The sequence below is a fragment of the Halichoeres trimaculatus genome, unplaced genomic scaffold (genome assembly GCF_033239565.1).
Source record: "Halichoeres trimaculatus isolate MK-OKI-2021-1 unplaced genomic scaffold, fHalTri1.1 fHalTri1_scaffold_7, whole genome shotgun sequence".
NCBI classification, from domain to species: domain Eukaryota; kingdom Metazoa; phylum Chordata; class Actinopteri; order Labriformes; family Labridae; genus Halichoeres; species Halichoeres trimaculatus.
In genome coordinates this window covers 737,774-765,395 of record NW_027437185.1, presented here as the reverse complement: position 1 = coordinate 765,395, position 27,622 = coordinate 737,774, and the positions used below count along the sequence as shown (strand labels likewise).

General features: G+C 42.8%; 1 protein-coding gene and 1 non-coding gene across 3 annotated transcripts in view; both read right to left on the bottom strand.

Annotated features, from left to right (window-relative positions):
- The window catches only part of LOC141793370 (alpha-1,3-mannosyl-glycoprotein 4-beta-N-acetylglucosaminyltransferase A), a 35,056-nt gene extending 14,161 nt beyond the window's left edge, over positions 1–20,895 (bottom strand). For both annotated transcript variants that reach the window (XM_074674017.1, XM_074674018.1), the window contains exons 1-12: positions 20,698–20,895; positions 16,193–16,345; positions 15,786–15,920; positions 14,147–14,280; positions 8,973–9,019; positions 8,127–8,240; positions 6,596–6,671; positions 5,577–5,691; positions 5,346–5,476; positions 4,285–4,392; positions 4,001–4,194; positions 2,015–2,093 (exon numbers count right to left, since the gene is read on the bottom strand). In XM_074674017.1, coding sequence (XP_074530118.1) covers positions 2,015–2,093; positions 4,001–4,194; positions 4,285–4,392; positions 5,346–5,476; positions 5,577–5,691; positions 6,596–6,671; positions 8,127–8,240; positions 8,973–9,019; positions 14,147–14,280; positions 15,786–15,920; positions 16,193–16,345; positions 20,698–20,788 — 1,377 coding nt within the window. In that variant the 5' untranslated portion in view covers positions 20,789–20,895. The remainder of the gene's footprint in view (positions 1–2,014; positions 2,094–4,000; positions 4,195–4,284; positions 4,393–5,345; positions 5,477–5,576; positions 5,692–6,595; positions 6,672–8,126; positions 8,241–8,972; positions 9,020–14,146; positions 14,281–15,785; positions 15,921–16,192; positions 16,346–20,697) is intronic.
- Positions 20,896–22,098: 1,203 nt separating this feature from the next.
- Positions 22,099–22,170, bottom strand: trnaa-ugc (transfer RNA alanine (anticodon UGC)). Its single transcript has one exon. It is a non-coding gene; the product is annotated as a tRNA-Ala (tRNA).
- Between the last annotated feature and the right edge of the window lie 5,452 nt (positions 22,171–27,622).

The window sequence follows — 27,622 nt, the reverse complement described above, 5'->3', positions numbered from 1 at the left end:
CTTTTGGATTAGTGTGTATGTGACTTCTGGTACTTCTGGAATCAGCCTCAAGCTGACACTCGAGAAACAGCAGATTTTAGCACTTCCACATTGTCTCATATTCTTAAACAGGAGGTTTCTGCTTGGTTTGCAGCCACGGAGCTGGGTCCTCTCTCCTCTCAAAAGTGGGCGGAGACTTGCTCTCTCTCCAAAGTGTGTGTGTTGTTGTGAAGTTCAACAGTGAGCCAGTATTGGCTACATGTGTCGATTGAGCTATGCTTGTCTGTTTTCTGCATCTTAATCATCTGATTTCAAGTTGACCAGCTCACAGTTTGATTTCTTAAGATGCATGCAAACGTTCAGACAGTGTTACAGACATCAGCTTTAAGCTCCAGCACTCCTGTGAACCGGCTGCAGCTTGACGAAAAAGCCGGTGCAAAATTAGGCATTACTTTACTTACAAAGCCGAGAGCTGGGTGGCTTCGTAAGCCAATATACCTATCCAAGTCCATTTATAAAGCTTACTACTGACACACACGGAGGAAACACTACGAACATGAAGAAGCACCTCACCGTTCAGCATCCTCACCTCCTTAAAGAGCAAGAGTGACAGACGTGCCCAAACACAAAAAGCAAACGAGCAACAACTACTTTGTGACAAGCAAACTAGTTCAATCAATCAATCAATCAATCGATCTTTATTTGTATAGCGCCAAATCATAACATACGTTATCTCAAGACACTTCACAAAAACATCTACAGGTCAAGACCCATAAATGTTAATAAAATTTTATTAGCAGAAACCCAACATCAAGACAAGATAAGGAGTCTTATCTTATCTTAATCCACCATGAGTACAGGACTTTGCAGCATTTAGCAAGTTACAATGGCAAGGAAAAACTTCCCTTTAACAGGCAGAAACCTCGGACAGAACCAGACTCATGTTAGACAGACATCTGAGGAGACTGGGATGGGGTTAGAGAGAGACAGATAGAGGAGAGAGAGTAGAAGAGAGACGTATAAAGAGAGAGAAAGGGGGGGAGATACACACACACACACACACACACACACACACACACACACACACACACACACACACACACACACACACACACACACACACACACACACACACACACACACACACACACACACACAGAAATGAAGAGAGAGGGAGACAGACACAGACATAGTCCGAACTTTGGCGCTGTAGTGACAGTTAAGGTGGAACCAGCAGGCCATTCCTGGCAATAATCCAAAGCCGTAGCAGCTGGAGTCTGACAGGAGCACAGCAGAGTTCACCACTGCTTGTAGTTGGTATGACAAATAATCAGCGTCATAAATACATGAGCTGTGTGGAGCACACGCAGCCCTGAGTCACAGAGCTGTAGTGTTGACACAGTTCAAATAAGTGACAAGTAGTTTTCTAACTTTAATGATGATAGAAACCTACAGGAGACACTGAAGTGTTTCATCCGAGAAAGAGCTTAAAAGTCCCATATTATGTAAAAATCACTTTATTAAGTCTTTTAGTGACATTTGTGGGTCTTTGTCTTTCCTCCCAGCCCACAAAATGTGATATTTAATGACAAAACCTGTACTTAGTGCTTGACTTTGCAGCATTTAGCAAGTTACAATGGCAAGGAAAAACTTCCCCTTAACAGGCAGAAACCTTAGACAGAACCAGACTTATGTTAGGACACACTGGCAAACCATGCCGAGCTTAAACACGCTTCCGCCCTAAAGCATGTTTCAAATGGCCAGTGTGACTGCAACCGTGCCCTGCTCGAGCACGATTTACTTCATTGTGTGACTCTGGTGAGATCACGCTTTATGTAAACAGACGTAGGCAAGCCATACATGTGTGTGATACACTGTGGAAAGATAACAGCTTGTTGTGTTCCTTGTTGCCCTGCCACTCTTTCTCCAGGCACCAACATCTGGGATCGAAACTAAGTTCTACTGTTGAAGTACTACACACACATCAACACGCACACACACACACAGACACACTCAGAGGAGTCGGGTCACTCACATAGTAAGGTAACACTTCCACTGTTGTGTTGAGGAATTTATCTCCGGGGTATTCAGAGCTTCCACTGTGAAACAGGTACCTGAGGAGAAAAGAGCACAGGTGGATGTCACAGTTCTGATACCAGACAGAGTGTGTGTGTGTGTGTGTGTGTGTCTGTGTGTCTGTGTGTGTGTCTGTGTGACAGAATGAAAACATTTCCTCACAGTTTGATGTAGTAGTAGTTAAGTTTGGTCTCAAAAAGTGAATGTAACTTCCTAGTTTGGATGGTGCACTAATGCTTATACTGCACTGCTAATGTTTCAACTGCATGTTTTTAAATGAAATGAAAGTGTTTGGGTCTAAGGTATCAGATCCTATACCTGTGAGATCCTGCCTGCTCAGTGAAGGTCTGCACCATCATTTAACTTTCTTTGTGCATGTTTATTCAGAGATCACTCTGCTGCGGCGGCCCCGGTTTATCTTCTCACTGGTTTAGCATCCGTCACAACTTACAAGGACCCGGGGCTGGCAGTCAAACAGCTTCTGACTGTGGAGTTGGCCTTTGTTTCTTTACACAGAACCTCACACTCATTACAACTTCAAACAAGCTGTCACAAGACTTTGATATGAAGATCCGCTCACTGAGATAAACAGCATCCCATCAAACCCTGAGATGTCCCTGAGATTCCACAGTTGATTTCACAGAAACTGTTCCCTCTCAGCCCGGGAAAGGGGCACACTTGGAGTAAACTGAACATGTCCAGTAAAGGTACCACTCATCAAGGTGAGCATAATGGCCAAACGTCTCGTCAGCATGTCTCTCCATACAGCTTTCCTAACAGAGCTTGGGAACAGACTAATGTTGTTTTCACTCCATCATCTCTTCATCCATCCATCGAAATTGGTTGAAACTCTTCTGGTCTGTTCTTCACATCATAGCTCACTGGAGGCCCTCCACGCTGATTGGCTGAACAAAGGCCTTCCATCAGGTATCTAACTCACACCATTTGTGTAAACCACGTCATTCTCATTACCTGACCAGAAAGCCCATCTATGCCTGTCCTTATGGACTGCACATGTGACCTCTAAAGGGTTTAGACCAATCAGAGAGAAGTATTCAGAGTGGTTCATGAATGAGGTGGGGCTGATTAGGCTGAGAGTGAAAACGTAAAGTGACTGAAATGTCTTATCACTATGATGCAGCTCAGATCAGCTGCTCTGATTGAGTGACCATCAGGTTCTTGGTCTCCTCCCTGACTAAGGCCCTTCTACCCTGATGGCTCAGTTCAGGCAGGAGTCCAACTCTAGAACAGTCCTGGTGGTTCTGATCTTCTTCCATTTACAGATGATGGGGTCCACTGGGCTCATTGGGACATTCAAAGCAGCAGAAATGCTTCTGGACCCTTCCTCAGATTTGTGCCTGGAGACCATCCTGTCTCTGAGGTCTACAGACAGTTCCTTTGACTTCATGCTTGGTTTGTGCTCTGACATGCTCTGTCACCTGTGGGAACTAATATGGACAGGTGTGTGCCTTTCCACATCAGGTCCAATCAGCTGGATTAACCACAGGTTGACTCTAGTGAAGCTGTAGGAACATCTCATGGAGGATCAGAGGAAACAGGATGAACCTGAGCTCAGTTTGAGCTTCATGGTTAAAGGCTGTGAATACTGATGGACATGTCAGGTCTTAGTTTCAATTTGAATATAATTTCAAAAACATCAAATCTCTCTTTAATCACTCTCTGAAAGAAAATGGATGGATGGATGAAAGATGGATGGATGGCATTTACAGATCAATGACACAGCAGTGAGTTCAGTTATGGGTCAAATGCTTTGACAAAGGACATTTGGGCAGGTGGACAGCAGGACTTGGGATCAAACCTCCAACCTTCTAAATGAAAGCCTACTGACCAGTGTGCATATCTCTGACCTGGGTAGTTACTGAAGATCACTAATTTTCGGCATTGCGATCGTTCCCAAAGGGACAGACACTGAATGTAGACTGACCTGGATATGTTGAGTGGCTGTGAGAAGTTGAACAGAATGTAGTCATTTCTAACAGGCGTTGTGGCCCAGAAGAAGTCCTCTCCCCCATACGCCCGCTTCAGACTGTGCCGCTGGTAGTGGATCAAACTAGTGCTCAGCTCTGCAGGAGGGTTCCTGTGGGCCCTGAACAAAGCTATAGTCCCAAAGTCCTTATCCTGACAGGTCCACAGACACAGGCAGACATAGACATCAGCATGATGAGCAGTGAGTGTATGAACCTTCACAGAAAGGAGAGCTGCACTCACCTTCAGGCGTTGAAGTTTCCCTGACAGAGACGAGTGCAGGCCCACGTGCTGGAAGAGGGAGGGTTTGTACCTCTGCCTCAGTGAAGCCTTCTGCTCCTCACAGTCTTTCTGCATTAAAGACAAACATGTGAGAAAGAGGGGGCATTATGAGACAGTATGCCACACAGGTTATCATCCTCTCTTCTTTCTATAGTCCTGTCAACCAGATGAAATAACTCCTGCTCTCTATTCTTTAGAAGCATTTCCCACAGTGACTGGCAAACCTTCACGACTCATCATGATCCAGTGACAACTGATTTATCATCTATGTCAGGACTATGGATTGATCTCCATGGAACAGTGAGTAGAGAGGAAATCAATCTGTGAATTATCCTGTTATATCATGATTAATTAAATCCTATAATCATGTTGTGTCATGTCATGTCATGTCATGTCAGTGTTTCCCCCACCACTATATAGGGGGTGGCCTGCCTCAACTGAGGCACCTGCCCCCAGAAGTCGAGTTAACTTTATTTCCATAAAGCATCAGATCACAGCAGAAGTAATTTAGAGTAACCTCTATCATAAATCAGGCCTATACTTTGTTTTTGTAATCGAACAGACTAAACAGCCTTCTGTAATTTATTCTGTTTTAATGATGGGATGTTGTTTGTACATCGTGACATTTCTGCACGCGGAATTTCACTGTGCATGAAAGAGCACATAATCTTTAGCAGATGGTGGAGTACTGTACTGCCTCAATATTTGTATTTTATTACATCATTTTCTCCTGTATTGTTAGTTTTGTCTGGTTTGCACTTCTAAATACACACTTCTAACCTACAGGTAAATTCACGAATCATTCTTTTTTTCCTAAAAAAGTATTAATTTTTGTCATAGACTGGCTCAGACTGTTACTCCAAGTTTCTTAAAGCATGTTTAGAAGGACTGACCTTTCTGAGTTCTAGTGAGGAATGGTAACCCCTCTGTTGTCATAAGAAACAGCAAGAATCACCTCATATTTAAAATACACTTAATTTAAGAGAAAGGACCAGAAAAACTCTTAGGTGGAACAGACTTACTGCATCTCTCTCAGGGCTACAAACTTTGACCCACAAGATGTGATCCAACAGCCAGTCGATGGGTTTGTCTCTCTGGAACATCAGGAAGAACTCTGCGATCATCGGCAGGTCTCGAGTTCGAAACATTTTGCCTGGAAGACAAAGCAGTCATACCAAACAGGATTATCAGCTCACATCAAACATTCAGGGCTTCATGTTAGGATTGAGTGTTTTAACACTGTGGACACACACCTATGAACCCCAGCTGAGAGAATTCCAGGTAGAGCCATTCTTTGGAAGCCTCCTGCATGGTGAAGGTCTTCATGGCGCTGAGGTAGTCTGTCTTTGCGATAACATCATCCTCTAACTGAAGTAAGAAACACAAAAAGTTCTTAGCTCATTGCAGACAGCAACTCTCTTTGCATCTCTGTCATTCCAGGCTGTGTCTGAACACAGGGCTGATGATATGCTCAGCTAAATTCACACACATGATGTCTGACAATGTCCAAAGAAATCAGTTTCATCCCCCAGGATAAATTTTCCTGTGAGGTAAACCTGACAGGAGATGCAGTCACAGTGACATACAAGCTTTATTTGTTCTTTAGAGTATAACAGTCCAGTTTATGAAATGTTCCTTTAACAAGGTCTATGTTGTGTCGCCTGGTGGCGGCGCCATCAAGCAGTGCCCACTTCTGTTTTACTTCATGATGGGACACACCATTCTGGTTAGACATAATTTTTCTTTTATTGTGTTTCTCTGGGAAATGGTGATGGTTAAAGGTGGCAACTATTTTGTTCATGTTTGTGAGAAGAAGCTGTACAATTGCGCTTAGTGAGACTGGAGTGTTGAATGAATGACAAGCAGTTTGTGAAATCCCAGTCCCATGTGGACCTGAGTTTCTTCCTGCCATTTTCCTACTTTTTCACTGCTTTAACTAAGATGCACGGGCCTTGAAACCATTACTAGGGCATCAAGAAAGTGACAAGACTCCAATCTGCTGAAATCTAATGTGAGATCCATCTGAGGCATTGTTTTTTTAGTGCATCCAATAATTCAAGCCTAACTGCAGAGAGGTTACTACAAAGCAAAGGAGGATGGCTGTTTGAGATGTAGAAATCAGAAAGTCCTCTGAGATAGTCTTGGGTGTGTTCTATTGTAACCTGTACGTTACTGTGCTCTCAGGTCTCTTCAGCACAAGCAGCTCTAAACCCACTGCCTCTGGGTACAGTTCAGTAGTATTATCTGCAGTGGGTTGACATTGGAGCCCTACCTGAACATAATAGGTGCCTTTGTCCTGAGCGTAGAGCATGAGGAAGCTGAAGTCCAGGTTCTGTTTTGTTCGCCACCTAAAGTTCCAAAAAAATAGAGAATGTACAACCACTGTTAACACATCTATCCAGACCTCTGACCTCCGTCAGTCCATAGAACAGGGGCCACCAACCTTTTTAAGACTAAGGGCTACCTCATGGGAAATGAATAGCACGAAGGGCTACTGGTATGATAAAACTTTCTGAACAAAGTTGCACAGATCACTTGTTAATAACATTAATCATAGTAGAAGTGGTAAAACTATGTGAAGAGACTGCTCACAGGTCAGTGTTAATTATGTCACAATTATTAATAATTTACAGAACAATGATGGTAGGAGGGAGCTGAGTGGTGCTGTTTTTTGGAATATGCCTTGCGGGCACCTTAAGTGGGTCTTGCGAGCACCCAGGTGCCCATGGGCACCACATTGGTGACCCCTGCCATAGACTATGGAACATGGCTTTAGTCTCACTGACTCCTCCCACATGTCTGAACAGTAGTCTCATCTCCTCTTATCTTACTGTATCTTACAGTCATCTCTGATGATGAACTATCCAAACAACAGGCGTGTTAGAGCACGATTTGTAACAATGACCCGAAATGTGATAAAACCCAAAAGTTATTGAACTCTAGGCTTAGACCTTTTGTTACATCATCAACCAGTTATTATATTCTGTGTTTTATTGCATCTTTTTTATTACATTTCTGGCTGTTGTTAACAAATAGGTCTCTAACTGGCCTGAGCAGCAGCTGTGTGTCTGGTTCATGAGAGAAGAGGATATGTTCCTGTTTATCAGTCTGTGGTGAGTCTGAGCTTTAACGTAAGCATTAAGTTCCACAGACGCCTCACTCTGTCTTCCTTCAGTGGTATGAAGCTGAAACACAAGCTGATTTCCTTTTAGTTATCCTCTCTCTTTCTATTCTTCTATTCTATAACCTATGTTAGTGCTGACAATCTCATTTTAAAAAGTGGATTAGGATCAGGCATATATCTAGAAGGGAAACTTTTCCTAGATCACTGACAAACTCCTCACAGGGACTTTTAAGACATTTTTATTTGAACAGAGATAGAGCCATCATTTCTGATGCATTCAGGCAGTCAGGAAATCTAAATGCCGATTGTCCTCAGTGGCTCAGCATCAGGCAGATCAGTGGCTCAGTGTGAATGTTTGATGAAGGACAGGTTGTTAGCTGACATTACACTGGACGGTGTTCCCCCTGCTTTTGTTCTCCATATAGATTGTTTTTGGTGTAAACACTACAGCCTGCTGTCACCTATTTGGTTGATACTTCTCTGACCACAGAAAAAAAAAAGAAAACTTTTCTTTCAAAACCTTGCCCTTTTATATACAACTTGATTTAGAATCTGAAACTAGAGATGAAGACTGAGTAAACCCAGCCAGCTGGTATCAGACTGATGATACTGAACATTAGGACATCCACACAGGAGCCCCAGCATTTAAAAGCAATAAAAACAGAAACTTCAGACATACTTGACTCTGTCCTTGGAGTCTCCAAATGTCTCCTTGAGGTTGGTGAAGTTTGGGTAGTAATATTTGGACGGAGAGATGACCTCCAACAATCCAGACCGCACCTCTCTGGCAAAACTACATAGGAACAGGTTTCAGACTTGAGCTTCCAAACACACAAAATCAGCATTTCATTCAGAACGGACAAACACATGACAGGTCAGATCAGGTCTTTACAAGACTTCATGTAAATGTGGTTCATAGTGTGGTGTCAGAGATGGAAAAGGGAAATCCTAAGCACGTTTCACTCTCTAGCAGCACGAGAAAGAAAACCTGCTGCTTCAGCATGTTTTTAAAGATCAATGACATTAAAGCCTGTTACCGTAAGCTGCAACTCATATATAACACATTCTGCATTCACCCAACAATTTTCACAAATTCCTAAACCCTCAACCTCAGGATGTGACAAAAGGAAAACCCTTTCAGAAAAACAATTCTGTGACCCCAATAGAGAGGAGGTACTTGTAAAATGGAAACCTTCTGGAATGTTTGGTACCTAAAGATGCATTTCGAGGAAGTCGGTTATGAAGCAAAAAAGTTTTAAAAAATTTCCCACGCAACTAAATGTGAAACCCAGTAAAGGACGAGAAGGGAAATCCAAGTGAATGTGCTGAAGATCAGATTCAGGTGAAAATCATAGGGGTGGAGAGGGGCAAGGTGTGCGTCTCCAGTACAGCATTTTGTAATGCAGGATAATAAAAAGGCGGGGTACTTAAGCCGTGGACTCAGAGCACAAAGCTGAGCTCAGGAAATCAGAGCAAACAAAACAAAACAAAAACCAAACATGGGAGGAAGTTAAGAAGCACTCACTTCTCAGAGATGATGTCTGCTACCCTGCTGACGTAGTCTGAGTCTGTCTGCACAGAGAGAGAGAGAGACGAAAAGTTAGCCAGTGATGTTTTTTTTAATACTGTGGTTGGTTCATGTTAGACAGGGGATCCAAGAGGAAAGGGTGGATGTGACAGCTCTGCTCTGGTTGTTAAAATGAAGAGGCTTTCTGTCTCTATATAAACAGATATCTGCACAATGAGCATCTAACCTGATACTGAGTCACTAAAGACAACCAGCGCTTTGATTTTCTGACTTCCTGAATGAATCAGAACTGATGGCTTCACCTCCACTCAACAAACACACCTCTTTCTCGTGGTTACTATGATGTATGAACAGCATTGAAAAAATGTCACTGTTTAAGAGGAAAGCTGCTGAGTGAGTTGCCATGCCTGGCATCTCCTGTAGATCAGGGCCTGTGTTCACAAAGCATCCTGAGGCTAAAAGTAGCTCTTGGTGACGTCAATCTTAGAAAAATCTACGCGTTCATCAGGTTCTAAGCTTTTTTGCAGAAATTTCCCTCGGTCAGATAAAAGCTATTCACAAAGTGTCTTTAGCCTTAAGAGAGCTCCCAACAGCTTAGGTAGAGGGATGGCGGGGGTGGTGAGGGTGGCATTGAGACATGGTTGAGGTGGGTGTCTAGTAGGCCCAAGCCCCTGCACTGTTGGGTATGTGTGTGTGTTGTATGTTGTGTGTGTGTGTGTGTGTGTGTGTGTGTGTGTGTGTGCATAAGTGCGTGGGTGTGTGTCTGTACATGCGCACATGCATGTGTGTGCGTGTACATGAATGCGAGTGCACGTGTGTATGCACATATGCGTATGTGTATATATATGTAATTGTCTGTGTATGTGTGTGTGTGTATATGTGTTTAAATATGTTTATAAGAATGTGTGTGTATGTATGTTTATGTACAGACATAGATAATATGAAAGTATAATAACCATCACTTCATTATTATTATTTTTTATTTATATGATCATATTCAATATTAATTAATTAATTTTTACTAGAATTAATTCATAAAGTAATATCTTCTATCTTAATTATTATTAATATTCCTTCCCTCTCTCTGATGTGGCTGACGGGGATGGTCTGGGGTGTGCTGGGCTAGCTGGCTGCTATAACCCTGGGCTCTGGGGATGACTCATCAATCAAAACTAACCTCCAATAATCTGCACTCTCACTGGTGCTCCTACATGTGTAGGTCAGTGTATGCATCGGTTATGCGTAGGTGTATATTGTTATATATTTTATATACAAAAATTCTACTGTTGCCTGTGCTCACTGTTGCTCATGATCTCTCCAGTTCATCTCTCCACAGGTGCTTCTTGTGATTATGATGTCAAAGACCTCAGGATACTGTCTCTTTTCAGGCTCAGTAGCTGGTTGTTTATTTCTCCTGTCTGTAGTCATTTGCCCAGGTGTTGTGGTTGCTTTTTACTGTTGTTTTGTTGTTTCTCTCTCCCTCTCTGTCTAGTCTCTTCTCTCTCTACACTCTTTCCCTTTGTCACTGTTTCTTTTCTTTTCTGAGAGGATTCTGAGGAGCTCTGTGGATACAGGCCCTAGTCCATACCTTGTTATTTTATCAGACAGACTAAACAGCCTCCTGTTATTTACCTTATTTACATCATTGGATGCCATTTCTGTCTGATGTTAATGTGTGTGTGTGTTCATGTGTGTCTCTCTCTCTCTTACTCACTCACGGCAGAGTTCCACCCAGATGTGTTCACACACACACACACACACACAAACACACACACACACACACACACACACACACACACACACACACACACACACACACACACACACACACACACACACACACACACACACACTCCCTCCTTTCCAGTTATACATGTATTAATAATGTTGGGGAGATTTTTTGTCAATTGTTGCTCCATGTTAAATTAACCTCACATTAGTCATGCTCACAAACTAGTCTGACTGGGCAGTGTAGAGAGTGTGTGAACAGGCCTGTTGAGCTGCTTTGTGTTACTGTTTGTCATGCATACCCATGGGTGTATTAAAGGCGAAGCAAAGTGTTTTCTTGCTCTTGTCATCAGCCTGTCATCATGATCAGTGAGATGCAATCCAATGGTCATGGTAGAAGACCAGCCAGCTGACCATCATCCCCACAGACATAGAGATCATTTACTGTTTGGTGGATCTTTAGCCCCGTTTCCACTAAGCAGTCCAGTTGAGATCAGCACAGTTTGGTACAGGTTGGCTCAGTCAAGCCTGGTCCTGTTTGCATTTCCCCCTCCTGATAGGGGGCATGTAAGCCGGATGCTGATAGCATAATGCCAAATCAGAGTTTTTGTAGGTCAGAGGTGGGTCTTAGGCTGGGCCCAGCTACCCCCTTCTGTCCTCACTCTAGTCTGAGCTCAAACTCAAGGGAAAAGCTCTTCATTTGGTACAAGTCATCCATGAATCCACCAAATGACACATATCACTGGCCGAACGGGCAGCTGTGGCTTAGAGTCGATTATCCCTCAGTCTGAAAGTCAGGGGTGCGACCCCGGCTCCTTCAGGTTTCATGCTGAGGGGCTTGACATTAAAGGGGACATACCATGCTGATCCCTGATTTAATACTTACATATATAATAATAAAGTTGAAAACAAGACCTTTCACCTCCTGAATTTTCAAAAAATGAGATATTGTATTTTTTCTGATATCCTAGAACGAGATTTGATGCCTCTGAAAATAAGTCATTGCCAGTTGACCGCGAGATTTCAACCGTCGTGACGACACGAGGATCCTTTCTTCTTATTGGAGTAATCTGATAAAGCAGCTCCTCCTCTGTGATGTCAGTTAGTCACACAACCGCCACTGAGGGATACACCCACCAAGAGCAGAGTATAAATAGAGCTCCCTACTAGCTCTGGCTAACTTGACTGAGTAAAAACATAATGAGGAACTGACGGTAGAGGCGATCTTTAGACGACACTTTCAGCATGATGGATAAAACAGACAGAGAAAAGTGAAGGAGCAGGATGGAGCCCTGTTATAGAAATAGTTTATTGGTGAAGTCTGCTTATATTTCCACATATAAACTATACATGTTACAGTACCGGTTTGACTCACCACACTGAAGCTTCCTGAGATGATCTGTGTCCAGGTGGATTTTCTTCCTCCTGAGCTGCAGAACCGTCTGGGTCTGACTCGGGGTCCAATACAAAAGGACGTATCCTACACTCTGCCATTTTATTAGTGCTATCAATGCCTTACGGTGAAGTTTTGGCAAACAGCAAACTCGTTCGGTCTGCCCCATCCAATATGGTGATTTTGTAAATACTGCCATGCTGCAAAAACCGCCCCCTGGCTCTACCCCCTCCGCCCCTCTGATAGAACTGACCAATCAGAGCACAAAGGGCTGTGACGTTGCGAGGTTTCTTGAGGTCATTCTCCAAACGGAGCATTTCAACGAGATCTTCAGAATGGACTAAAATGAGGATATTGAGAACGCTATTGTGGGGCAATGAAGGAACTAAATGACTTGTTCTAAGGGCAGAAATGTTTTACAGGCATCCTCGTCTGGCATAGTGAAAAGGAGAAACAAGCATGATATGTCCCCTTTAACACCTGCCAACCTGCCAAATGCAGGTGGATTTCAGCTGTGGCGGGTAACACCGTCACTCCTACTAGCCACTTTGGCTGGTTGAATTATTTAATTGTAGTTTTCTGAAACGGCATCTGAAATACTAAAGCTATTGAAATATGAGACCATGACAGTACAGCTTCCATGAGCACTGCCTACACACAGTGTTTGCTCATTGGTCCATTCGCCAAGTCTTTTGCTGACATAACTGCTGAGAGGTGCTCAGACTTCATCTCCAGCCTCCCGCTTGGACACCATGACAGCTCCTGGTGTTAAGCGCCTGACAACTTCATTTAAAAGTTCACTCGCGTCTTTTTGGCTCTCTATGAGGAGAGGGGTGCGTGGGCATCGAGAAGCGCACATAGAGAAGAGAAACTGGTCACAGATATGAGGAGCTGTAGGAACAATATTTAAACCTCCTAATATACAAACATTTATCAAAGTTATAAGTAAAAAAATCACTCTGGAAATACTGTAAACAAACCAAATCATTATAAATAATGACTTAATAGTCCAGTGTGACTTTAGTAAATCTGTTGTTTCCTCCTCTTCCTCTTCTCATGACACATTTTTTGACTGATACAACTTCAAAAAATGTATAATCATACATTTTTTGAAGTTTTGATACTACGAAGTGACTTATAGTCCAGAAAGTATGGTACTTAGCGTATTACTGAAAAATGACGGTTGTAAATAAATATATATCTTCAGCCTTCACAACTTTAATTAAATGCAATAATAAACTACTACTTTTATAATGTTGTCTCAATAGTCTGCATATTTTCATATTAAAAAAGCACAACCTTCCACAGGACCGTTTCAGAGCTGAATACCTGATAATGACCTGTGGCATCAAATATTTATGTAGTCTTTATTTGAGTGTGCACAGGGGTTATTTATATTTAAAAAGGTTGTAAATTTAGTTGAAGTAAACTTTAGCATGTCATCATTGGCTTTAATCACATTAAACATAATTATCCAACAACAAAATTGTGGCTAGTGAAAATGCTGAGTGGCTAGTAACTCTGGGAAACCACTAGCCATAGTGGCTATTGAGCAAAAAAGTTAATGTCAAGCCTTAGTTTTCAAGGAAAACCCTGAACCCCAAACTGCTCCCCCTGTTGGTTAGAGGTATGCGATGGTCCCTTACAGAAGCAGCCTCTGACGTCAGTGTGTGGATGTGTTGTGAATAAGACTGGTGGTGTAAAAGCGCTCTGAGTGGTCAGAAAGACGGGACAGTCAATGGGGATGAAACTTTGGAATCAGCTCACTGTTCGATCAGTGTCTTTTTACCTGGAAAGACCTCACACAGCCATCACCTCTGTGCCCTGCTTCTTGCTGTTCCACTGTCTGACCTTGAGCAGGCAGAAGAGTCTTACTGAAAAGACTGAGCCAAGATCCTTCCTCAGAGTAAGAATACAAAGCAGTCTAAGTGGTGCACTGGGCTGAATCTTCAGAGTGTCAGGACTTTCCTCTTTGAGATGGACTTGAAGTTTTACCAGAGCACACCTACCCCCAGGGATCAGAAGCAGCTGTTCTCTGGGTTAACTTTACCTCAGCAATGAAGACAATGATGAGTATGTCTCTCCTCTGAGCCGGAGTCAGGCCACCTAGCAGAGAGCTGAGTGTGCTAAGTAGGTAACTCTGTTTCTCTCTCCTGACAGTGGGGATCCCCATCACCATGGACACTGAAGAGAGACGCACAACCATTATACAACCATTACATACAACCATAGTACAACTATCACACAACCATCATACTCCAACCAGTGTGGAGGACACCATGCAGCTGGGTCACACTCGTCTCCCTGCGGAGGAGCGCAAACACTGACTAAGGGATGGCAGGTGCTTTTACTGCGGTCAGCTGGGGCATCAAGCATGCCCAAACTAATTTTTGATGTGATTAATAAGAACGGTGGAGATATTCTGAGTTTTTTGTAATTTTTTGAGCTATAGTCTTGAACTTTTGATAAGCTGATAAACAGCCTATTTCAGTTTACTTTTTGTTTTCAATAAATAACTTTTTCAAAGTGTTTTTTTGTCACACTTCCCTTCTTGCTTTTGTATTTTAAATGCTGTGTGCTGTGGAGCAGATGTAAGAGCTTTTCCTTAGTATTCCCCCTGTCTCTGTGTTAGCTTCAGGATGCTAACTCTAGCTGCGGTTAGCCTGTTGTTTTAGCCTGTAATGTTATGGTAAACAAGCTTTGCTGTTTTCTAAACATTGTGCACTCGGAGCTCGTGGCGCCGCTCTCAGTGACGTGGAAGAGCAGGGCAGTATCAGCGGTGGCTCATTTACATATGAAGGCCACGCCCACTAAATCAGAGCGTTCTGAACAGAGGGGCTTTGAGAGCCTGGAAACAATGCTGCTGTGCTTGATTTATTGGCTTTTTGGACCAAAACATGTGACTACCATTTCATGAAGACATCAATGGTCCAGATTAAACTGCAGAAAAGGAGCAGAATATGGGACCTTCAAACAATACAGCTGAATGACAGGGATTCATTCTGATTGAATAACATGTATTTCATGTCTTAAAAACACAGTCACATATGGGTTTGGCATGTCGTTAGCAGTACAACCTGGTGGATTTACCAGCTGCGTGTGGAAGAACGTTTTTTTTTTTAAAGGAGTGAGAGGGGGATGTTGGTTTTTGAAAACACCTGGCCATGTGTGTACAGGGCCTAAGAAGTGGGGAACAAAGTGGCTGTGTGAGCTGTCAGGAGAATCTTTTGTCAGATGTAACATCAGCAGAACCTCTGAAAGGATCCATTTTAGATCTTCTCAGAAAAAAGACAGGGGGCTGTGAGAAAAGGTCTTCCTGGAGACATCAGCTAAATGAGGAAGGAATTCAGAATCAATTTGTTACCTGACACGCAAAGGAGGTCTGTCAGGTTTTTCTTGTCTGTTTCAGGTCTGTCATGACTGTGCTAAAACATGTCTACCCCTCAGAGTATTTCAAGCAGACAGTGTACTGCAGCCAGTGTCTGGCAGCCAGACCTGAAGGTCCAGAATGAAGCTGTGTGGTGGGGCTGTCTCTCACTTTGGTTCGTCTGTCTTTCAAAAGCCCATTCTTTGCCAGCTTTAAGCCAGCTATACCTGTTTACCTCCCCCAGTGACACTTCTTGAGAGGTAATGTTTTGTTCTTCAGATAACTATGGACAAAGAACAAGTCATGGAAGGGCGCTCCATACCTCCTCTGCGTCCCTGTCCCAGCACCACATTGGCTGTCAGGCTTTCTGGATGTTCTCGAAGATGAGGCATGTAGACAAAGATGTTGGGCTGTAGGATGGCCTGTTTGAAGAAATCATCCTTCGTTGTTTCTGTCGCTGGGAGGGGAGAGTGGAGGTGTGTCATTAACTTTGTTATTTGTTAGCTACCCACACCGATCAAACCCATAATACAGCTTATTTATCAGGGCCCTGGTTTCTGTCCTCTCTGTTTTACACTCTTCAAACTGAAACACTCTGTAAAGTGTGTGAACAGTGATGTGTTTGTCCAGTAAGTGAAGTTCACAGTGTTGGATTGGTCTGAATGATATGTGTTTTCACTGATCGGCTTCTCTCAGTAGGACTCCTGCCTGGGTTGCTCAGACCGGTACCTGCAGGGATGCTGTTGGTGTTGTTCATAGTTCTGGACAGGTTCCTCAGCTCATCCAGCATGTTGCTGAGCTCCTTTCTGACCTGCCCACCCAGCTGCTCGGCCAACATGAGGCGCTCGTACAGGGTCTGCAGGTCTAGCCGTGGTGTTGGTCCTACCAACAGATGAAGACCAGTTATTAGAATGATGCAATAATCACCCATGGCTATATCTTCAGGGGTGTTTCACAAATGTATGGGGTCAACCAAATCTTTTTTCCACCACTGTCTTCTTGCACCCACATGAAACTATGAACAGATGCAGTGTAACAAGTGACTTGCATATCAAAGTTGGCAAAAGTCATTTTTCATGATTTTAACCCTTTAAAACCTAAGGATCCTATATGGGGGACTTTGAGGTGGCTCCACATCAAAAGGCATATAACAAAGCGCTAATCAGGTCTGTCATACCACACATCAGATCAAAGAGGAGAGACTCAGCAACACACACAGTAAAGTCATGCTACAGCCGAACTTTTTGTTTGAGTAATACTTGAGTTATTACTCTGAGCCAGTGACTTAAAGACCAGTACTGCACCTCTGAACAAACTGCACAGGTGATCTCTTTATCATGACACTAGAATGACTCAAAAAGACCAAGCAGTTGCAGAAATTTACTCTTTCTAATGTGAGTATTTCATTTTTCTAGCAGAGATCCAAAAGATGACAGAGCTTAAAGGGTTTTATACACATACTATCAGATGTTTTTAATCTCTTTTACCAAACTGTCAAATAACGGTCAAATCAGATATTTACACCATATCATATAGCAAGTGTTCTTGTCACCAGCCTGAGGCAAAAGGCAGATATGGATCTGTCTTTACCCTCTGAAGAGATAAGTAAGGCCAGCAGCTACGCCCACAAGACTGGGCTGTGTTTCACAGATCCTATTAACCAACCTGTTTCAGTGGAACAGGTACCTGAGAGTCAGAGTGAGACCTCTGCTCACAACCAAGATCACCCCCAACACCTGCTTATCATTCTGACATGAGCTGGAAAAAAACAGCTGCTTTTAGATCAGACTGATGTTTTCCCATGAGCCACATAGCCTCCACTCCTCCATGGAGGGGCGGGATATTCCTCTGCAGGTCAGCGTGAGGTCTGAAACTGCTGCCTCACGGTTACTGACAGACAACTGATACCATCCGAATGACTCTGCTGTTCTCTAAAACGCTGTGACACTGGGAAAGTCAGCAGAGAGACATTAGGGTTAGGTAGTTATAATCCACATACACAGGACTAAACCAGCCATGGGATTAACCAATGTTCCACCGTGTCCAGAGGCCTTGCTAAAAGTTCCTCACCAGGGAAAGCACACACAAAAAGGAAGTGCAGACTCCTCCTGATAGATAGATAGATAGATAGATAGATAGATAGATAGATAGATAGATAGATAGATAGATAGATAGATAGATAGATAGATAGATAGATAGATAGATAGATAGATAGATAGATAGATAGATAGATAGATAGATATGGTGACAACACTTTATCCCTCCAAGGCCCACTGTTGCAAATTTATAACATCAAATTGATGTAGGCAGTGTGCAAAATAACCTGCCATGATCAGGGGGACTACTCCTGCGGTGGGTTGGAGTGTGTGCGTGTGCGTGTGTGTGTGTGCGTGTGTGTGTGTGTGTGTGTGTGTGTGTGTGTGTGTGTGTGTGTGTGTGTGTGTGTGTGTGTGTGTGTGTGTGTGTGTGTGTGTGTTGGGGGGGCAGCATACTTTGTTATTCTATGTTATGTGTGCTTGTCCCTGTGTTTTTGGCGGAACTGAGCGAGGAGCAGTGTGGACATGAGACCACGCACACAGCTACAGGACCAAAGAACAACTCTGCTCTGCGACCAAACAGGACACTCCTGTTTCCCCCTTGTGTGGACATGCTAACACATGCACACTCATATGATGTGAACATATGAACCCAGCCAATCAAGGTGTGCTCACCAATTGCGCTTCACTGTAGATTGGTGAGAACCCTAAAGACTATGGTATCAGGACTGGGGGGATGTGACCTTGCAGGTGGCAGAGTTCTGAAGGCACTGAGGTTTACTCATTTACTCATACTCATTTGTATACACATACTCATGCACAAGTTTAATTGTGTGTGTGTGTGTGTGTGTGTGTGTGTGTGTGTGTGTGTGTGTGTGTGTGTGTGTCTGTGTGTGTCTGTGTGTGTGTGTGTGTGTGTGTGTGTGTGTGTGTGTGTGTGTGTGTGTGTGTGTGTGTGTGAGTGTGTGTGTGTGTGTGTGTGTGTGTGTGTGAGTGTGTGTGTGTGTGTGTGTGTGTGTGTGTGTGTGTATTTCATATCAGAATGCCAACAGCAAAGAGGTGCTCTCCACAGTCATAAAAGCAGGTAGATAAAAGAGCAAGACTTAAGGCCCATACACATTCAGATAGGTATACGGATACAGACAGTGCCTTTTGTTCATGCTCTGCGTTCATTTCATCCATATATCTGCACGTTTCCAAGCTTACAGATACAGACCAAACAGAGCATTACCGCTGGAAACCGTGGGGGCAGTGTTGCTGTTACTACCCGATACAAAGCTTTAGTGAGACATGAAGAAGAAATAACAATGGCAGAACTTTCGCGATGCATTTAAGTGCCTCACTGACCACTGCCTGCTACAACGCTGCCTCTGTTTTTGTCTTTTATGCGGAACATTATTAATAGCTCCTGCACAGTCACCATGCTTGATTTTGAGTTTCACTGTCATAAACTTTTGACTCTGGGCTGGTGGATGTATTGGTTAACTGCAATGCCAGCGCAAAGGACGCACAGAACTAAGTGGGCAGTGACTGTAACATCATTTGAAACTGACTGATGCATTTTTCGTACATAAAGGGAGTGTAAATGGGCCTTTGAAGTTAAATAATACAAACAGAGGTTTGAGGTGTAATCAGACAAGGCAGATGAGGATCAAAGACTGTAAATAGAGCGGACAGTGTGGCTCCACCATTTATCACTGTATGGTTTTGAAGCCAAAATACTCCCGCCACAGGCGCAGCCGTTGGTAGCAGTTGTGGAGCCAGAGTCTGCGCAGTAGAGACAATGAGGGATTCTGGGAGAATCTGAGTGGAGCTGGGTGACAAAAATAATAATCTTTTTTTTCTTACCTGAGTCTAATCACTTCTTAACTCTACCTCCCAAAATATTTTACAATCCCCGATTAAAAATACACGAAAATGTCAGCTGTCAATCATCTTTAAATGTTACATAAAGCCTCGTTTTTAACCTCGTATAACTAATGAAAATGAAACTTTCCAGAAAAAAGAGGACTTGGATACAAGACAGCCAAATTTTATCTTCAAATCACCACAGCAATCAGACGTGAGAAACATTTCTACGAGTTTGACCACAGCCCATCTGGAATGGCTGGAAAGCCAGATTTTTTAACCTATACTGCAGCCAGCCACCAGAGGGAGCAGTTTTTGTTGAGACCTCAATTCGAGCTGAGCAAGTGGACGTCCATTTTTTTTTACGATCTATGATGAGGATCCTCAGTCCACTGACTGCCCAGCTGATGCTGTGGACACTGAGCCTCCATGTCCTGTGACAGGAATCGTGGCTGAAGAAGGATTGACAGTCCCAATACTGGTATTTCTGGTCCTGATATTCCCCAGCCATGCAGTTTCCTGGCATCACTTTGAGTTTGGACTCTAAACAGGAATCCTGCTCCTGAGCAGGGTCAGCACTGCAGTTTGTAAACTCACTAAAACAGAAACACTCTGTAAACCTTTGACTGCTGCGTCAGAGACCCCCCCACAACACCTGCCAGGTGAAACACAACGTGTCTGCTCTTCTGTGTGTGTGTGTGTGTGTGTGTGTGTGTGTGTGTGTGTGTGTGTGTGTGTGTGTGTGTGTGTGTCTGTGTGTGTGTGTGTGTGTGTGTGTGTGTGTGTGTGTGTGTGTGTGTGTGTGTGTGTGTCTGTGTGTGTGTGTGTTTGTGTGTGTGTGTCACTGGTAAACCACTGAGGCAGCTGTATGAGGAAGTGGTTTGTTGCCAGAAAAATCACCATTACACTGAACTCTGAATCAGAGACAGTGTTATCTGAACCATTCAATATGATTAGGAAACCTTTGATCCAATATGTTAATGACTAACCCCCACTGAACGTGTCTGTGTACACTAAGTACAGTTATTATGGCTTGAAATGGGATTAACACCTCTTTCTTAACATAAATGTATCCATATCACATGCACAAAGGTACTCTAAACACAAACTGAACAAACACTGAGGACGATTGGAGTTTTAGTTCGTTTTCAAATTGATCAAAGATCGTTGTAACTTATCTCTAATAAGAGGCTGATGTTGGCGCTGGTTATGTGTTCTGCTTGCTGTAATTACTGTGATACTTTACTTCATGAGTTTTTCTCTGAGTTCAGATTATCCAAAGGTAAGAATAACACAGGTAGACCAATAGTTGTTAACGGTGGGACAAAGTGACGTTCTTAGGAAACTCACCTTCATGCTGGGGGACTGATTTTATCCAGCTGAGCGACACAAAGCACACCAAAGCCAGCAGACATCCAAACCTTACGGAGGAAAGCCTCATTTCACCTCATATCTCACACAGTCCGTCCGCTTTGGTTCACCGCCACTCTCAACAAGTCCACAGGTGGATGAGAGCTGCGCAGGTACAGAGCACGTGTCCCAGTGTCCCTCTGGAAACGAACATCTTAAAAATCCCCCTCCCGTCAAACACAGAAACCAGTAAAACACGCCTTCACCTTTTCGCTCCGCAGGGTGACACCCGGTGTCAGTTCCACAGGCAGGTGCAGTATTCATGACGAGGGAACAGTGACACCTGGCGGCTTAAAACAAACGCGGTGTGTATAGATCTGAAGCAATATGATCAAAGATACACAGCAGCACACTTTAAAGCTTACAAAACTTTTCAAAGAGCAAATACCAAACATTAGGACTAACCTAACTTCAACTTACCTCACACAAAATCAATGTCCAGATTTTATATAATATAATATGATATAATATAATATAATATAATATAATATTTTATAATATAATATAATATAATATAATATAATATAATATGTATGTATATGTATAGATACGTGCGGTATCATATACCATATCATATGCATCATAATTAGGAAACAAAGGATTGCCCATCAACAGCTCAGCAGTAATGCAGCCCAGAGCCCAAATGTCTATGGATCCATTGGTGAGAGCTCTCAGCAGGACCTCCAGAGATCAGAGACCAGCAACCCTAAACTCAAACACAAGCAGGATCGTTTTGTTTTGTTTTGTTTAATGAATGAAGGCTTGATTTTTCTTACTGAAAGGACCATGTACACAGTAACGAACACAAATGTCCTCATTCGATATGAAGCAGAAGGTAATGTCCCACATGCATAGTTTCCTCTGACCAAAGAGACAGAATTACATTTTGGAAAAATAGTTATAAAACTGTACATGCAACAGAATAAAATAAAATAGATTAAAATATATGAATTCACAAATATAAAGATAATTACATACATTTCAAAAGGCATGCATTGGGGAGGGAACAAATAATCATGAAGATATAAACGTATAATGTGTTTCATCATTTATTTATGGCTTACGTATTTCTTTGTGAATTAACTTATTTATTCATTTTCTAACAACGTCATTCGTCTGCTATAAATCTGGAGGCCTTTCAGAGTTTGCGCAATGCGCCTTCTTCGCTCCACACTTAGGGACAGGGACCTGCAGATGTGTGTGGATTTTGCGAGTGTGCCCTGCTCGTAAGTACCGATCAATGTTTGACTTCGAAAGCATTAAGAGACAGCGTTGAAAGCATTTTGTGCGACTGCGGCGGTTCGTATCAATGCAGGAAAACTTCACATGACGAACGAAAAGTGGAGATGCCGGGGATTGAACCCGGGGCCTCATACATGCAAAGCATGCGCTCTACCACTGAGCTACATCCCCTGTTGTCTGTGCAGACATGGATTACATTATTAATTCTTGGTGCTAAAAATTCAACTTTGAATTATATAAATGACGGCGCAAATCCGCATCACAGACAAGACACCAGTGTGTTCCTGAATGAAACTGGTTGATGAAAGTTCAATCATACAGAGCACCACGGCTGTTCATGATGGCTGGAATCAGACTGAAGGCGCGGCATTCAACCACTCATCATCAAAGGGGACAGAGTGGAGCGGGTGTCACACTTCCGTTTCCTGGGGGTCCACATTGGAAGGGGTTGACCTGGAACGTGAACAGCACAGAGGTGCAGCAGAGGCTTCACTTCTTGAGGGTTCTGAGGAAGAACAACACCGGACAGAAACTGCTTGTGTCCTTTTACATTGAGTCAGTACTGACATACTGTTTGGTTCACCAGCTGCACAGTAGCCCAGAGAACTGTGCTTCAGAGGGTGATTGACACAGCCAAGAAAATCGTGGGCTGCCTCCTCCCCTCACTGGACGAACTGCACAGTGCTCTCTGTTTTAATAGAGCCCAGAAAATTGTAAAGGACACTTTTCACCCAGGCCACTCCATGTTTGAACTGCTGCCATCAGGCAGACGGTACAGGACAATTAAAACAAGAACAAACAGATTAAAAAACAGTTTCTATCCAACAGCATTAACCACCGTCAATGCCGCAAAAAAACAAGCATTAACAGCACTTTACACAATTATGGGACTGTGCAATGGCAAAATGAATGACTTTTGTGTTGTTGTTTTATATTCGTCACTGTTATTTTACTGTTGTTTTCCTGTTGTGCTCCTGCTATCTATCTATCTATCTATCTATCTATCTATCTATCTATCTATCTATCTATCTATCTATCTATCTATCTAACCGTTAGGTGCTTGAGTACGATTCACTTCTCTACTTTGGCACGCTTCAGGGCATGGTCACACTGGCCATCCAAGCCATACCGTGCTTAAGCACGATTGCCCCCCACAGCGCGGTACCCCAGCTGGAGAGTACACCAGCAGTGACACTTCTCTACCAGACTCTGTCAAGACTTTAGCGGCATCTCACACGCGTATGGCCCGCCTACATCGCCGTGAAAGCATCTGTTTACATCAGGGGTGGGCAATTATTTTTTTTCCAATCGGGCCACATGAGAAACTGAAAAAACGGCGGAGAGCAGGGCCAAAAGGCTGAGCTCAGATCAGCATAAAAAAAAATGTATTTATTTATAAAACGCAGTAAATATACTCTCACCAGCTTGTTTTGACAAGCTGGTTAGAGTTAAGCAATGAAAAAGTGAGAGAAGTGGCCTTAAAAAAAGTCATCAAATTTCACCAAAACAATGGTAAACAAAATAGGGGAGCATGGGGAAGTTGAGCCTGTGGGTAAATTGACCCACCCCCTGTCTCTGGGAAACGGTACGCATCAGTGGTCACATGACTCTGGATTTAGTTAGTCCGCCTCATTTCAAGCTCTCTGTGGTGAACAGAAACACAAGTTGAAAGGTTAAGTAACTTTTATTCTCCAAAAATCATTTTTGGCATGTCAAAGTAAATTTTCAACACATCACGAATAATGACTATAAACTCAGAATAATTTTAACTATATTTAAAAAACATACATCGAATGTGTTGCTGAACTATCAATGTATAAAACTGTGTGAATCGTGTAGCTAGGTATTAGCCTGAATTGCTAGGCTAGGTTGTTTTTAACAAAATGGGTCGTGGGTAAAGTGAGCCAAACTGCTTGGGGTAAATCGACCCAGTGATTTAACTTACCCCACAATGAGTCACTAAAGTGTCAGAGGTAAAACATATATATATATATATTTTTTTTTAATTTGTGTAACATTGTAGACAAGCAAGAACACAGAGGAAATTCCACAGTTAAGTACGATGACTCAAGCCCTGTTGATTGTGTTTATTAAGTTTGGGTCAGGTTACAGTTCAACTTGAGGTAAAAGCCAACTATTGTTACAGTGTTACATTGGCATTAACATTGCTCCTCAAATACTATGTAGTAGCCCACATTTGTTGCGAAGCAACATATTGCACCCCTGCAGTCAAGACTCATCTACCTTGAATAAGCAGAAGTTATTTAGTCATTGAAGGCTACAGTTACTTTACAGCTGTATTGTTGCTGTTTTTTCTTGAAAGGCTGGCCTATAAAAAAATATTCTGAATACTGAAATTGAGTTTCAATTTTGTTTGTTGTTTATTTAGTTATATTCTAACTCTGCTCAAGTTGAAAATTGAAAAAGTCAAAAGGTCAACCTACCCCCACGTGGTTCAATTTACCCTTTGAGGTGAAGCAATTTACCCCTTGGCTGGGGCAAGTTGAGCCACAAAGACCTTTTTTTTTGACAGGCTATATTTCCATGAACAATCATTATGGATGTGTTCTGATTATTTCCATTGATGTGAGACATCATGAAATTAATGTACATGTGTTGATTTTACTTTAATTTCATTTCCTCTTGCCTACAGGTCAAACAATGGAAAAGTGGCTCAGTTTACCAATATAAAGATGAAGATAAAATATACTTTATTCATCCCTGAAGGGAAATTAATGAATATGAATGTCACAATTTGTGACATATTGGTGAATATTTTTAGTTACATTCACTCTAAAACATGAGTTTCATTTACTGTTGGAAAGAGGTTCTTAGCAGTAACGTGGGGTGAGGTCCATGACGAGGGAGGCAGGCAGCCAGCTAAAGTTAAAATTTCTATATGTGTGTGTTATATATACGGTGCACTGCTCACATTTACTAATACAAACTGTTACTGGCCAGCCCTGCCCCTTTAACGCGGTGACAGTCTGTGTGTGTGTGTGTGTGTGTGTGTGTGTGCGTGTGTGTGTGTGTGTACGTGTACGTGTACGTGTACGTGTGACATACCAGAAGGAGAGACGGTCTGAGTGCATGCATGGTGTGTGTGGGGCGGGAGTACATTATTTTGGTCTTTGTTTCCTCAATAAATGTGCGGTTGTGCACAAGGTGCACCTTTTTTTCCTCCTCTTTAGTCTTTCCTCTCACTTTGGCCCGGACTCCCAGACACTAGTTACTAGCAACGAGCCAAGTAAATAAATGTTAATCAGCTTTCCCATCTACGGTTCAGAGACAGACTGAAGTCCCGGAGTTAACAAGACGAAATGCCAATTAAAACCTGAAACATATGTTCACCTGCATTTCTACAGGATTTACATCACAGGAGAAAGAGCAAAATATGAACAAAAATAAGCCGTATCTCAACAACACAAGAACACAGGCCAGGCACCTCTGGTATACTCTATTAAACGTCTGCACTAAAACTATCGCGAGACCTCAAAGAGGGTGGGGTATTACAACCTGCGGAGGCAGAGAAGCGCTGTGCCTCATCAATGCCCACGTTAATCAGTGTGAGACCTTAGTACTCATGCACCAACCTGCAAAACGATGTGATTTCAAGTAAACGGTCTCTCTCTCTCTCAGAGTCTCTGCCTTTGACGCACATTACAAGCATGAAGCCAAATGCTGTCCCCTCTGTTAGCCTCCTTCTTATTGACAAATCAGCAATTTCCCTTTTTTAATTTTTTTTAATTATGACAAATTGTATATGAACAACTGATTTATATATATATATATATATATATATATATTTATATCTATATATATATATATTATTTTTTTTTTTTTTTTTTTCTTGTTAGCCTAGGGGAGGCACTGCCCCCCTGCCTCCCCTGACCACACACCACTGGTTCTTAGCATTCTAAAGGCATCACAATATTTTCTTTGTAATCCAAATATTAAGCAAGATACATCATATTGAACTGTTACTAAACTGATCACTGAACTGTTTTGAGAATGACATAATTATAATTATGATATTATATAATTATGAGCATTATTTACACTGCAGGTAAAGGGAGAGGAACTCAGGTGCATTTCATCCTCAATACATCTGAAATCTTCAAATCACCTTGATGACGACGCTCAGTCTCATGCTCCTCCAAAAGTGCGTTAAACTGTCTGTGGTTCACAGGCAGTTGGGAAGGTTACTTTAAAAATGTAATCCAGTACAATTACAGGTTACCTATTGAAGGTCCCATATTATGCAAAACTCCCTTTATTAAGTTGTTTAGTGAAATTTGTGGCTCTTTGTCTTTCCTCCCAGCCCACAAAATGTGACATTTAATGACAAAACCTTTACTTAGTAGAGCTTGTAAATGTAAAATCCAGACCTAAAACGAGCTGTTTGGAATTTCCGGGGTTTGCCGACGTCAGCGATTCCCTTCTTTGAATATTTAGGAGCAAGTCTGACCTGATTGGTCCACCGGAGCAAATACCCCCAAACCCCCTCCCCGCCTGCTCCCCTCCCTGCATCTGGACAGAAATCTCTTCAGCAACGGGGAGAGGAGTGTGGCTGTTTTAGGCTGTAAACAACCACATAGTTCCATGCTATGGCTGATGTCAGAATGTGAGGGAATCCCCGCGGATCAGCTGTTTGCCTCCGCTGGATGAATGGAGTAGTCAGGCTGAGGTGATATGTGCCCCTGCCTGCAGAGTCTGGAGCCTGTGATGGGTCTGGAGCTGAACAGTGCTCTTTTTGGGGACGCCTGTGCTCCAGCTGAAGCTCCACTGGTGGACCTATGCCAGAGGTCCAACGAGGTCGTTCTTCATCAAAGACACTTTCGCTGTGTGTTCACCTCACAGTCCACCATCAGACATTCACGGAGGAGGAGCCTTTTTCAGTTCCATAAGTTCCAGATGAAAGCATCTTCTCCTGTCCCAGTATGATATTAGGGTCCCATCATGGGTGCAGGATGTCAGAGACAGGCCTCTTCAACAGACTCACTCTGAGTTCCAAAAAGAGCTCCTCTGTTGCTATAGACAACAACAAAATAAGCCCCACACAGCCCCCAGACACACAACTCAATTCATGTCTCTAAAGGGTCCCCACCCTAGCATCCATCAGCCATTACTCCAGATGACCTTTGACCTGCCCGTGCAGCTGCATGATTGAGGGAGTCCCCTTGTTGTCCTGGTGATGGAGGAAACATTTCATCTGCATTTCACTCTGAGGTTTTCAACAGAGCTTATATGAAGGTTTCCTCTTTTATTCAAAGAAAAACAGTGACAGAGAAACCACTGAAGTATTAATGAAGTCCGTGATCATGGGTGCTGAATAGGGCAAGGATTCTCCGGGCGCACTGAGAGGGCCCCAGAAAGGCCCCAAATAAAAAAATAATAGGGGCCCACTATTTCTTTTCATGGGCCCATGTGCATGTCGTCCACCTTTAAACAAATATAAAGGGTGGTGGTGGTGGTGGCATGTTAACCTACTGGCATGCTACATGTAAATGCTCATCTTATATCATTTTTAAGACAGAAAAACTCATATTTCAGATTCTGGAGTGCGAGGAGCATCAGTCAGTAACGTGATTAATGTGGTTGACAGCAGAAACACATCAGAAGA